General features: G+C 36.5%; 1 protein-coding gene across 1 annotated transcript in view; it reads right to left on the bottom strand.

Annotated features, from left to right (window-relative positions):
* Positions 1 to 426: 426 nt before the first annotated feature.
* Positions 427 to 14,228, bottom strand: part of PCGF6 (polycomb group ring finger 6) — a 29,675-nt gene continuing 15,873 nt past the window's right edge. Inside the window, exons 9-11 of the mRNA XM_030886017.2 lie at positions 12,996 to 13,094; positions 6,495 to 6,581; positions 427 to 1,294 (exon numbers count right to left, since the gene is read on the bottom strand). Of these exons, the coding sequence (XP_030741877.1) occupies positions 1,238 to 1,294; positions 6,495 to 6,581; positions 12,996 to 13,094 (243 nt within the window). The 3' untranslated portion in view covers positions 427 to 1,237. The remainder of the gene's footprint in view (positions 1,295 to 6,494; positions 6,582 to 12,995; positions 13,095 to 14,228) is intronic.

Below are 14,228 nucleotides of genomic sequence, written 5' to 3'. Positions count from 1 at the left end.
GTAGGCATAGCATAGTATGACAAAAATGCCATTTTGGCTGGAACCTGCAGACATCTGACTTTTAACTAATTTTAGTTATTTGTACACAAATTAATAGCAAAAACTAGTATTTCAAACTAGGTTAAAATAATTTTATCTGTTAGAAGAGATTTATATACAATCAACAAATTTATAAAACAGTTGCCAATTCTTGTCCAGCTTCATAACCATTGTTAGATAGCTGAAAATTTTGTTGTGAAATAGGGCCTACAAAATATTTATTTTAGAAAGCATTAAAAAAAACCATCACAATTATTTTTGGCAAAATGTTTACAACAAATATTTGCAAGGGAGGGGGCTCACAAACATCCTTCTTCTATATACCACTGGGGAAAAATAATGGGAAAATTATTATTAAACGGAATGAGGACATATTCTGTACACTTCTCAAATTCATCTAACATTTATTACTTGAAGAATCTGTGCCGTTACAAGGGATCCACACCACATTATGTACTCAAATAAAATAAGTGGTAACCAAACTGACATAGCAGAGTCACCTTGCTGTAGGATATATTAAGGAAGTCTTATTACATTGAAAGCTTATAATACGGTCCATATATCTTCTTATAGGAAACATTCTCTTCACATAGAAGATGCTAATTTATTCATATTAGAATTCAGTAACATTCCTTTAGTAGTGTTGCTGTTATTATTTTTTTAAAGTTGAAACTAAGATGGCAAAAATGCAAAATTGGCTAATACTTTTGATCTTTTCTGAGATCATACCCTGGAGTTAAACAAAGAGGGTTTAGCTCTCTCCAGCTCAAAAGCACACTTTTTTCCAAAGGATGACTGACCAAGTGATACCATCCCTGAAAGCAGAATCCCAGCCACCAACGTGAAAGGGCTATGGCTCAATGAAGAACACAGTAACTGATCTGCCTCAGAGAAAAGGAAGCAAAAATCAACGTCAAGGTTCTTAAATCAATTAGAATTTTAAAATGCAATGTTTAAAATTTTACCCCTGAGCTATGGATATTTTTTAAACAGTCTGTAGTAAAATAGTGCATTCCATCAGTCTAAGTTGTATTTATAAATGCTATTGTTCTTGGTGCTGAAAATAGGTAAACTCTTACTCAAACAGCACAAAGTGGTAGGTAGCAATTACATATTTCATAAAAATCTTTGGTGAGATGCAGTCCTGTAGAAGAAGCCTCTTCACTCTGTTTCCCTCCTCAAAATACTTCTAGAATTTTCAGGTTATTTTCAGAGGAGAAACCACAAGACCATAATGAAGGACAAGCAGACCATCCTGAGGAAAAAAAAAAAAAAAAAGTATTTTTCAGTTATTTGAAAAACAATTAGTAAAGGATCAAGTTAAAACTTGTTACTTTTTTATAGTCCCATGCTGAAGGGAAAGTTTACTTAAGGATTCTGTGATAAGTATACTTACTTATTTACACATTTCATCACCAAATAGGTTCCTTGTCAATGTATCTTTTTATTGATTCTCAGGAGTCAATCCTGAAACTACCATATTCGCCAGGGTTATTTATGATTAGACAGTTCTTCATAAAAACTCAGAAAAACACTTTCCCTTCTTCAGACCACTTACTTAACAGACTACCAAGACACTGGATTCTCCTGAAGAAGACTCGACTGTCATAAAGTATTATGGATTATGGATCCACGAAGAAATTAAATATGAGGGGGTACCCCTCCCCCCCAAAAAAACAGAAAAAAGCTCCACACAGCAGAGCTTTCACAGTATGCATTTTTCCCACTAGGGGAACAATATGCAATTTACTCTGAGTTAGTGCACCTGGGAAGGTTCTCTCTGGTCACAGGAAATTTTTTCATTAAAAGTTTCATTCAAACCTTGTTGTTTGTGATGGCCGATTTAACAGAACAGTGTGGAGCTATGAAATTTTTATTTCCTGCTTGGGAAAAATGCCCCAGAAACTGCTGTGTTGTTGAACACAGTTTATAAGGACAGCGCTATGAGAAAAACTCAAGTGTATGAGTGTTTTTCTGGTTTCAAAAAGGTAAAATACCAATTGATGACAAACCTCATTCTAGACATCTGCCAACTTCCCGAAAGGGGAAAAATGCTGACAAAATTTGTGCCCTTGTGCTTGAAGACCAAGGACGGACCACTGAAGAGATGGGTAAGTTACCTGGACTATCTTGGAGTTCGGTTCAGCAAATTTTAATAGAAGATTTGGGAATGAAAAGGGTCACGGGAAAATTTGTGTCTCTTTGGGTTTTCATTGGCCAGGAACGAGTGTCCAGTGGAAACATGCTGTACTTGAGAAAACTGCTCCGAAGTGACCCAGAGTTTTTTACAAGTCATTACCGTAGATAGACATAGTGCTATTCGTCCAGCCCCCAAGCAAACATCAATCAAGGCAGTGGAAGAAGCCATTGTCACCTCGCCCACCCCCATCCCCTCAAAAAAACCTCATTGCGCGAAAATAAAAGATCAAGATAATGCTTGTGTTTTTTTAATATGAGGAGGATAATGTATTTGGAGTTGGTTCCACCAGGTCAGATTGTTAATCAAGCTTTCTATTTAGAGATTCTGAAAAGATTGCCTAACAGTGTGCAACCAGAAAGGCCTGATTTGGGGCAGACGGGGCACTGGTTTTGCCACAACAATGCACCTGCTCAGACAGCCATCTTTGTGCACCAGTTTTTGGCAAAAAACAGTATGCCTCCCTTGCCCCACACACCTGACTCACCTGACATCCCTTCATGAGACTGCTTTTTGTTTCTGGGAATGAACAAGAACATGAAAGGACAGCGATTTGATGACATAGAAGAGGTGAAGAAAAAAACAAGGGAGGTGCTGCCAGCCATTCAAACAGATGAGTTTGAAAAATGTTTCCAAGAATGTCAACTGCAGATTTGACAAATGTATTAAGTGTAATGGAGAGTACTTTGATGATATAAGGTTGTTTTGTAAAAAATTTAAATACATAGCTTTGAAAACATTTTTTGGTTTTTTTTTGGGTACCACTCGTATTCATTTCCATGCAAATGGCACTCACTACTGGTCTAAGTGAAGACAATTTGAAACTTTTGACTATTTAATGAAAGTCTGAAATACTTCATTTCTTTTCTCCTTAAAGACTGTTCAATACAATTTAACCTTTTCTTGATGACTCAGCTCATCACTATGAACAGTAACCATTTTGACTATATGATATCACAGTGCCATTCCCAGGGATTATAGGACAACTTACTACTAAATGTCTCCAGATGCTTTGTACTTGAACCCTCTAATCTGGTTTTGTGACTTTCTGTCTCCTCTCCTGGTGTCAGGTTTTAATTCTCTGTGCTCTTAGGAAGGTTGCAACTTACAAGTAGTCCACCTCTTTAAGAATGGTTTCTTACCTCAGATGGACTGGAAAACTAGCCAACAAGGCAGAGAAATTTGGAAAATTTGCCATGGGCAATGGTTTTGACTTATAGACTACACGGGAAGAGACTAGCATTTCAAATCCAGCTTTAGCTGTTCCTGTTTTTTCTCTCTTTTTAAAGAAAGTTTTTCCATGGCTCCAATCCCTCATTTCTCATTCACTACTCAACTCACTGCAATCTGGTTTCTGTTTTTGGCAACTCCAGAGAAAACTTGCCAGAATTCTAGAATCCAAATGCTTAATATACAGTAAGTGAATATATGAGTTAAGTATATGAGCCAATATGGAATGTTGGCAACTAGTGGTAAACCAACGAGAATTTAAACGAAAAAATATTTGAAACCTAGAATAAACCCAGCAAAGAATTATCTCAAAAAAAAAAAAAAAAGAATTATCTCATACCATGTTTAGCCTATGGGCCATATCTGTTCCAGACTGACCTAATCAAAATTAGTTAATTTATTATAACACAAATAGAAAGACTGCATTAACATTTGTACAAGCATACAAATTATATTTTACAAGTTAAATTTTGTAATTGTGTCCAAAAGGAAAAATATTTATTTTTTTAAATTTTGTTTGTTTATTTATTTATTTTAAGCATTTTATTAGGGGCTCATACAACTGTTATCGCAATCCATACAGACATCAATTGTGTAAAGCACATTTGTACATCAGTCTCAAAACATCTTCTCTCAACTTAAACCCCCAACATTAGGTCCTCATTTTCCCCCTCCCTCCGTGCTCCCCCCGAAAAATATGTCTAAGACAGTACTTTGACATGCAGAGATACAAAACTGAAAATAGATTACAAACTGTTTCAAGGTCTCAGAATCAGTTCAAAGCATATATAAAATCACATTTTATGAAATGAGATTACCTGTAAGTTTATATCTCAATGTCTATTTATTTTAAATAATGTTAATGACTATGTAAATTATTTATGTGTGTGTGTATTCTACTCCAAAATCCACTGCCATTAGGTTGATTCTGACTCATAGCAACTCCATAGGATATGACAGTGTAGAATGGTTCCATAGGGTTTCAGAGGCTATAAATGTTTAAGGAAGCAAGTAATCTCATTTTCCTCTATCAGAGCAGTAGTGGATTCGAACTACCCACCTTTTTGGTTAGCAACCCAAGACTGAACCCACTACACAGTGTGTGTATATTTATTTTTTCTCTTTCCATTATAATATTCTTAATTGTAAGTAGTCAGATCCTGTCCTTTCAGTTTCTCACCTATGCTGTTGGGGTCTGTGGAGTCAGCTCTGACTCACAGCAACCCCATGCACAACAGAATGAGACACTGCCCCATTGGTGCCATCCTCACGACTGTCATGTTTGAACCCACTGTGGTAGACACTGTGTCAATGCATCTCCTTAGGGTCTTCATCCTTTTTGCTAACCCTTGACAGCAGCGGTTCTCAACCTGTGGGTCGCAACCCCTTTGGGGGCCGAACAACCCTTTCACAGGGGTCGCCCGATTCATAACAGTAGCAAAATGACAGTTATGAAGTAGCAATGAAAATAATTTTATGGTTGGGAGGTCACCACAACATGAGGAACTGTATGAAAGGGTCACGGCATGAGGAAAGTTGAGAACCACTGCTTTACAGTAAACTCACGAGAAGCAGTTCCACCCTATCCCACAGTGTCACTATGAATTGCATCAACTTGACGACGAGTTTGGTTTGGTTTTTACTTTACCAAGCATGATGTCCTTTTCCAGGGACTGGTCCCTCCCAATAATATGTCCAAAGCATATGAGACAAAGTCTCATCATCCTCATTTCTAATTCTGACAGTATTATACTTTCTCTAAGATAGACTGGATTACTGTTCTGGCAGTCCATGGTATTTTTAATATTCTTTGAAAATATAATTCATATACATCCCATTTTACTCAATTAAAATGTCAAGTTCTTGCCATAGCCTATGTCTGCCCAGATCTCAGCTCTTACGTGAGGGACATTTTGTCCCTCATTTCATTCAACCCTTCCTGAGGGTGAGTATTGAGCAGGGTCGTGATGTAAGAACTATTGTTCTTAAGTTGGAGCAAGACTCTTTTTTCACTAAATCCTAACACTATTTCACTCATCTCATTCTATCTAGGTGGACTGTATTGCAAAAACATTTCACACTTTAGTGGGAACACCAATAACTTTTACAAAGAAACAGAAAGATGACCAACAACCTCCTTCCTTGTTTTTAAACGACACATAAAAAATTATGGCAGGCCTTTAAATAAAGAAAGTTATTATAACCTATAATCTCACAGGTCAGATAGACTAGTAGCCTTGGAGCAATATATCCAATGAATATTCAATTAGACAAGTTTTACCAAAGTAATAAAAACTGAGATTAAAATTTTTTAAAAAGTTTAAGTACCATTAGAAAAAATTATGAAAATAATTTTTACATTGATTTATACACAATGATGGCTATACTCCTAGCCTTCTAAATTTGTTTGCATTAGAAATTGGGCTACTTTTAGAGATGAAAAATTATCAGCATGAAATTTGAGAAACAGACTCTTAATCTACATATAATGAAATGCATGAACTTTAACAAATGAATATGGCTTAATACAAATTCCTTATCAAGTTAGAATACTCCCATCATCCACCCAAAATTCCCATTTGCTCCTACGTAGTCAATACTTGTCTCTACCACTAAAAGCAACCACTGCTTTAATTTTTTCCAACAAAGATTAGGCTCTTTGTTTTTTTTATGACAAACTTATTGAGATATAATTCAAATCCCATACAACCACCCATTCAAGGAATAGAATTCAAAGATTTCTTTTTTAGTATATCCAGAATTCTGTTATCATCACTATAATCAGTGTTTAGAACATTTTCGTCATCTCAAAAAGAAAACGCATACCCAGTAACAGTCACTTGCCCCCAGCCCTAGGCAACCAATCCATACAAACTACTTAAAACAGGGCTGGCAGACAGTAAGCACTCGATAAATATTAGTATATTAGACATACTCTTATATATGGTCCAGATAATTTTAAGGAAGTGTGAAATATTTATTTAAAAATCATCATGTGATGCCTGTCAGGCAAAGGCTCGAGACCTACCTGCATAGCTGCATCACCTATTGCACGTCGGATTTCTCTTAGAGTTTGATACTGCTCCAACAGGTGATCACCACATATGATATCTACCTATAGGGAGACACAAAAGTCAGATTGCTTCTGCTTCAAAATCCATTTGAAAAAATGAAGGAAAATTAGCATGATTATTCCCAGGCTATACTTCTCAAGAGAGGTTTCGAAAAAATATCAGTAGAAGAAAGGCAAAGTGGAAAGAGAATTCAAGTTAGAGGACACAGCAGTACAACAGCACACAGTGTAAGTGATAATATTTCCTTGAATCTGACAAGTTAAATCCCATTCAATACACAGGAAGGTAGATTTAAAAGAAAGTTTTGTGATAAAACGATTTTTTTTAAAAAAGGCATGCATGCTTTAAAAGAAATTTGATGGGGAAGCTTTTATTCTCTAACAATGCCACACCAGTCAGTCAAAGCATTAAACTCCCTTAAAGCTCACACTGAAGGAATTTTTTACAAATGAAACAATCTTTTTTTTAAATCATTTTATTAGGGGTTCATACAACTCTTCTCACTATCCATACATACATCAATTGTGTAAAGCACATTTGTACATTCATTGCCCTCATCATTCTCAAAACATTTCTTCTCCACTTAAGTCCTGGCATTAGGTCCTTGAATGAAACAATCTTAAGGCCTTTACAGCTCTTTAGAAATGTCAAAGCACTGAGATACACCACTTCTATATAATATTCTCCAGGAAGAATGGGATTGTTGTATATATTTTTTTAAATTCCAGTACTTACTTATTAAGGTAGAAATGCAAATCTCTCACACAAAGTACTCCCTCTCACTGTCTTAAAATGGGGCCAGGTCCTCAATACCTTACAAATATCAATCACTTAATTACCTCAAGCTCCTAATGTTTCTATTTAGTAATCCAAAACAAACCCATAACCATCAAGTTGATTCTGACTCATCTTGACCCTTTAAGGTCGGAGTAGAGCGGCTGCGTGCGCACGTCGGGACTGGGGTACTGGGAAACGGGGCGTGGCCAGAAAGGCGGCCGCCCCCTCGCTGTCACGCACAGCACGTGGGGAGCCTGGTGCTAAACCATTCGTAGACGACCTGCTTCTGGGTCGGGGTTTCCTATGTAGCAAAGCAGCTCCCTCGCTGTGATCTATTGAAAGTCAGCCCTCAACACAAGGGTTTGTAAAAAGAATTAAAAAAAGAAAAAGAAAAAAAAAAGGACGTAGTAGAATTGCCCCTAGGATTTCTAAGGCTGTAAATTCTTTAAAAATCTGCAACACCTTTTTGTCATGGAGAGACTGGCAGGTCTGAAATGTAGACCTTTCTTTCAGTTAGCAGAGGAAACCACTCTGGCCTCTGCTTGACCTGGACACCTGGGCTCCTTCTATTTAGTGTGAAATCTCTCCATCTTCTAATCTAGACTAGAACCCGATTCCTTTCTCCTCACATGGAATCAGTTACAAAGTTCTGTTGCGTCTTTCTTCATGTTATCTGAATCCATAGCATCTTTTCAAGTGCTAGCTACCCTTAGGCTTGAACCCCTGAAACCACCTCCTCACCATACCCAAATTATTTATTAATCTTCCTAAAGCACTCAGCATGGTTGGGAAGGTACAGTATAAACAACTACATTTAACTGAGCAATCGCTATGCATCATATGTTATACATGGGTACGTGACACGTCATCTCATATAACGCTCACATTTGCGAGCCAGGCACTATAGTTCTCATTTTATATAGAGAGATAATGTGAGGCAACATTAAACTTTTTTTCCCCTCATCATTTTATTAGGGGCACACACAACTCTCATCACAATCCATGCATACATCAATTGTGTAAAGCACATTTGGACATTCATTGCCCTCATCATTCTCAAAACATCTGCTCTCCACCTAAGCCCCTGGCATGGCTCCTCATTTCCCCTCCCTTTCCCTCCCCCTTCCCTCATGAACCCTTGATAATTTATATATTATTATTTTGTCATATCTTACAGACATTAAACTTTCATAAGGTCACAAGGAGCCCTAGTTGTGCAGCAGGTAAAGCACTGGGCTGCTAATCATGAGGTCAACAGTTGAAACCCACTACCCTGTCCATGGAAGACAGGTAAGGTTATCTGTTCTTATAAAGATTCACAGATTCTGATACTCTATGGAGAAATTCTACTCTGTCTTGTAAAGGTCTCTATAAGTCAGAATTAACTAGATGGCAGGATTTCTTTCTTTCTTTTAAGGTCACAAAGATCACATCTAAATCCAGTTCTACTTAGCTTTAAAGCCTAAGTGCTCCCTAAGAGACTGGCCAAGTTTCTGTCAAGTTGTCAAATAGCAAATATTGTCAAATAGTGAATATGTTAGGTGAACTGGGCCTTTAGGTCTCTGTTGCTTCTGCTCCACTCTGCCACCATAGCATCAAAGCATGGCTCTGGGACAATAAAAGTCTACTTATAAAAGTAATGCCAGAAAGATAAAAAACAAAAGTAATGTTATCAAATGTGGAGCACAGAATTTAGAACATGAAAAATTCATTCCTTTGGAAACTACCATGTTTTTATTACGTATTCAGCAATAGAGACCCCCACATAGCATATACTTATTTGATTACTTTATTATTTTTAACCTTGAATTTTCAAAAACCTTTGATTTAAACTTCAATCCCAGTTCTCAAAAGGCTAGTCACGTACTAACAGTTTGATATGTATGGTCCTAAATATTTTAAGAACCAGTGTTTGTTTTTTTAAATAAAAATAAAATCATGGAACACATATTGTCCTACAAATTCCTAAAGAGAAACAAAATTTAATACACCATGGTTATTTTTTGGAGTACAAAGTTAGCTTTTTCATTAATAGCTGAAAACTGTTTCTTTGTGTGGATATCTCATAACATGTATCTGTTTCCCTAATGAGAAATTTTAATTGCTTCCAATTTTACACACCGATTTTAAAAAGCTATCTGACTGTAAACATTTCCTAAATTTATTTTTCAAATATAAAGTTACATTTTACTTTTGAGATCCCTACCATGTCCACACGATCAAAGGAAAAATAGGGTTTAACATAATCATGGTTAAGATTTATTATAGCAACACAGTAAGTACACATAGGTAGTGTGTGGAAAACCATGCATAGGGTTACTACATATACGCTTCCTCTGCAGCCCAAAGAAGACATCCAGCATGTTGTTGCTGCTGTATTGTGAGTTCCAACTCATAGTGACCAGAACAGAAGGAAGCACTGCTGCATTCTGCCTGACCCTCACAGTTGTCATATTTGAGGCTATTGTTGCAACCACAGTGTCGATTCCAGTGGAGGGTACAATAAATGTCCCGATCTCAGAGCAGAAACCAGATTGTGATGGCAGTCTTATGAAGGGAGGAAAATTTTATCTTTCAAAAAGCAAGATCATGACAAATCTATAATAATTTATGAATTATGAAGGGTTCAGGGGGAGGGGGAGGAGGGAGGGAGGGGGAAAAGGAGCAAACGATATTGACGGCTAAAGTAGAGAGCAAATGTTTTGAGATTGATGAGGGCAACAGGTGTACATAGGTGCTTGACTCAATGTATGTATGTATGGACTGTGATAAGAAATGTACGAGCCCTCAATAAAATAACTAAAAAAAAAAAAGAATAATGAGGGTAACAAATGTACAAATGTGCTTTACACAATTGATGTATGTATGGATTGTGATGAGTTGTATGAGCCCCAAATAAAAATTAAAAAGAAGCAAGATTACAGTAGAGCTTCCAAGATAGATTCTTCACTGAATGGGCTTTATAAACCACACTAGTATATTTGACTTTGTTCACATTTACTCTTTCCTTTGCCAGCAAGTTCTTTCTTCTGTTGTCCATTTGGCAAATTCCTATCTACAAATGTTCCTTGACTCCTCCAGAGCATTCATTCTTATGCTATCTCTGTTTTTGTACCCACCACGTCTCTGTCATTTATTTTCCCTATAAAACTCTGAGTCCTCTGACAGCACAAATTTTCTGTCTCATCTTTGTACTCCTAAGGCCAAGAATACAGATGCTCAATGAGTGATAAATAAATGAATGGTAGGGATACATCATCTCATAGAGCAGAGCTGCCCCTGTGAGTTTCTGAGACTGTAACTCTTTACAGGAGTAGAAAGTCTCATCTTTCTTCCGCAGAGTGGCTGGTGGTTTGGAACTGCTTACCTTGTAGTTAGTTACCAGTCCAACATGTAACCCTACTATGCCACTATGAGTCGGAATCAAGTTGATGGCAGTGAGTTTTTGGAGAGGAATGTGTAACCCCAATTATTTTACTTACTGTAGTTAGAAAAATCCCCATTGCAAAATGCAGTTAGCCAAAGGTGCTTTATGAATGTAGTCTCTACAAAATTTATATAACACAGACAAGGTGGGTGCAGAGGTCATCTAAAGAGGAGTCTTCTCTTATATACCTGTTGGTGATCAAAAACTAAGCCTTGTTATCTTGTTAGTCAACAAAGACATCCTGAGACTGGCCTAAAACTTAACGAATCTTACTGTACTGTTTGCTGGCTCATGGTCAACAGCTGTTTTTTGTCTTAACCTGAGTTAATGTACAACAACTGTGTGACTCTTCCAAAACTAAAGGTACCTGGAAATTCAATTACCATTGAATTGATTACGATTCATAACAACCCTGTAGGACATACTAGAACTGCCCTTGTGGGTTTCTGAGACTGCACATTTTTATGGGAATAGAAATGCTCACCTTCTCCGGCAGAGCTGCTGTCAGTTTCAGTTAGCAGTCCAACACATAATCTACCAGGACTCCTCTAGTATCTGATTGGAGGAGGGCTACTAACTCAGAGTAATGACAGAGAAGGCAATGACACGAGAAAACGGAAAGTTGAAATAAGTTCTATTTAAAAATGCTAGACACCTTGGGATTCTGATATAAGGAACAAAGAAACCTGTATTATTACACAATAAAACTAGCTTATAAACAAAGTGAGAGTTATAAATGTAAATTATTAGAGTTCTGATCAATAGAAGGTGGTTACAAAGAGTTCACGGGAAAAAAGCTATCCATATAAAATGGAATCTTCCCAGAAACATTTTGATGTCCCCTCATATCTAGTCACAGGGAAAAGTAGTCTATAACCTAAAGAGGGTCCTCTTGATTTTTAGTTAATCTAAACAATGACAGACTGCTAAAGGACCACAGTTTTATACAAATAGCATGGTTTTCTCAAACTACACAACCCCTTGAGCATTAGATTTCTGTACGTGCTATGTACATTATATGCTAGTTCATTATTTATGTGGTTCTGTCATATGTGTATAGGTACACATATACATATTTCAAACTGACATGCTATGCCTAACAAAATAATTAATTTTCAGTTATCATGAGGTATAAGCATTATCTCAAGTCCACCAAGAAGTCAATTTCATTGAATTTTACACAAGGGGGCTTCAAAATGTTCCTAGAAGAATTTTATGATCTTTTAATTCAATTTTTCCACGAACCTTTTGAACCCCATCATATCTAAGATATATTTAGTACCAATATATGTTGGTACTAAAAAATTACAAATGTTATTATTTTTTAATTTCATTATTAATTTTTTTTCATTATTTACCCCCACCCCAAGTCTGTCTGCTGTTTCTTTTTTTCATTCTTTTTAAACATTAATCAAAGCAAACATGGCATTATGTTATCCTAAGAAATTTTACAGCGATGGAAAATAACAATCCATTTTAAATTTAACAAAGGAAAAAGTATACATCTATATAAATGAGCCATTTTTTACTGGGTCCTCAGAACCAGAATTATGAAATTTGAGGTTTGTCTTAGAGCAACAAGATATATATCTGAATAGCAGATCTTTTCGATCCTTAAAGAAAAACAGATTGGGGGTGGGGGGCGTGGAGGGAGGGAGGGAAAAAAAGAGGCGGTGATCCCAAGGGCTCAATAGAAAGTAAATGTCTAGAAAAGAATGATGGAATATATGTGTGAATATGTCGGATACAATTGATGTATGGTTTGTAACAAGAGTTGTAAGACTCCCAATAAAATTATTTAAAAAAGAAAAGAAAAGAAAAACAGATTCTATATAAAGACAAAAATAATTTTACTTTTCTAGGTCTTTTGAGCTTGCTTGTTACATTTGAACAAGTCCAACAATAATGCTAGGATGTTTCTAAAGAGAAGTGAATAAGTAATCTTTCACTCTAACTTTTCTCATCAAAAGAGAGAGAAAGAACTGGAACTTGTGGCCATTGAAGCTCCTTATTACTTCTCAAAACTCAACTTTTCTTTGACTCAATAGTCATCAGTGGTAGTGAAAAATAGCCAAGTCAACTGTGGTCAGAGTCGGGGGTTAAAATCACCCCGTGCCAGAATTTAATTCTATTTATAATGTCTACAGTATCAGAAAACAAAAGTTGCAGCATGAGCTCCTACAGTTAATTTTTCAATATGCTAAAGTTAAGCTTACACCTCTAGCTGCTCTTTTCCATCTATGTACCATACCTGACAAGCTGGATCCAGACCCAGTTTTCTTCTGAGGAATTTTTCTACATGCCCAATAGTTGCTTCTCCTGAAACTCGGACAAACTTCTTTTCCAGTGGCTACAAAATTAATAGATAAAACTATTTTCAGATGAAATATATATTTAAAATGTACAAATTACATGTCAAGTGGTATAGCAAAGATAATGCCATGAAATAAAGCTATTTAAAAAGAGATCATGCAAAAAAGATAATGCAGGGAGGCTTATGAAAGAAAATTTACTATGAAATTTGAATTAACTTCCTTTCTTTGAGAAATATATCAATATATCTTTATAAACACAAAGATATGATTTATTTTAATACCGCAACCAAAACAAAACTCAGTAAAAATTACTTATTCAACCCAAGCACTGAATTTACACTTGTAAAACAGAGAGAACAAAAACAAAAACAAACAGAACCAGAGAACTTCCTATATTAGATGCCTGAAACAACCTGGTTTTGGCAACAAACTCGATTTAAAATAAAATATTAGTGCGTATCCAGCCACTCTTTCCCAGTGGCAATTTAAGATACTAATATAATACAAATGAAAACTGGAGGCCATTAGGGTAATTAAAAGGTATCCTGCAGCTTAAATTCTGAGCACCCCATTTGCAGGAGGCTATGGATGACTGTGAAAACCTAAAGTCCTTTTGAGACCCCACATAGAATTAAATCTCCATTGAACTCCTTCTGATCATTAACCATGGGTGTAGATAACCTTGCCCCAGGCAGAATGCACTAGAAAGTGGATTTCCTCCTGCCCCTCTTCAACCCAGGGAGGGGCTGCCTCGGGGGCATGCCTGATTGTGTCCTTGATGGACAGTACTGGGGGTCACATAATCATGAGTCAAGTTGTGTCCTGATTGCACTGGTCCAATCTTCTAACTTCTATCTAACAATGTATTTGTCCCTAACAGTCCTGGTCCAGATTCTATAGTTCTACCAGTAACTGTCATGTATTGATCTGCCACTAATCAATGAATCAATGTGACAGTTTCCTTTGTTCCATGCTTTATTTAACTATCATCCTGACTGAGAATCCCTGGGTGCCATTATGACCTTGTACTAATGGCTTCCCTATTCCAGATGATGTCTGTGTTGTTATCTTTGTCTCTTTGAAAGACTTAATAGAGGGTGAGAGGCTGGAGGAGGGAAAAATGAGGAAGTGATACCAAGGGCTCAAGTAGAAAGCAAATGTTTTGAGAA

This window comes from Echinops telfairi, unplaced genomic scaffold (assembly GCF_000313985.2).
Source record: "Echinops telfairi isolate 266 unplaced genomic scaffold, ASM31398v2 ScPeMD7_70;HRSCAF=299, whole genome shotgun sequence".
Taxonomy (NCBI): Eukaryota; Metazoa; Chordata; class Mammalia; order Afrosoricida; family Tenrecidae; genus Echinops; species Echinops telfairi.
Note: the sequence above shows the minus strand (reverse complement) of the source record. Positions and strands in the feature narration are given on the sequence as shown.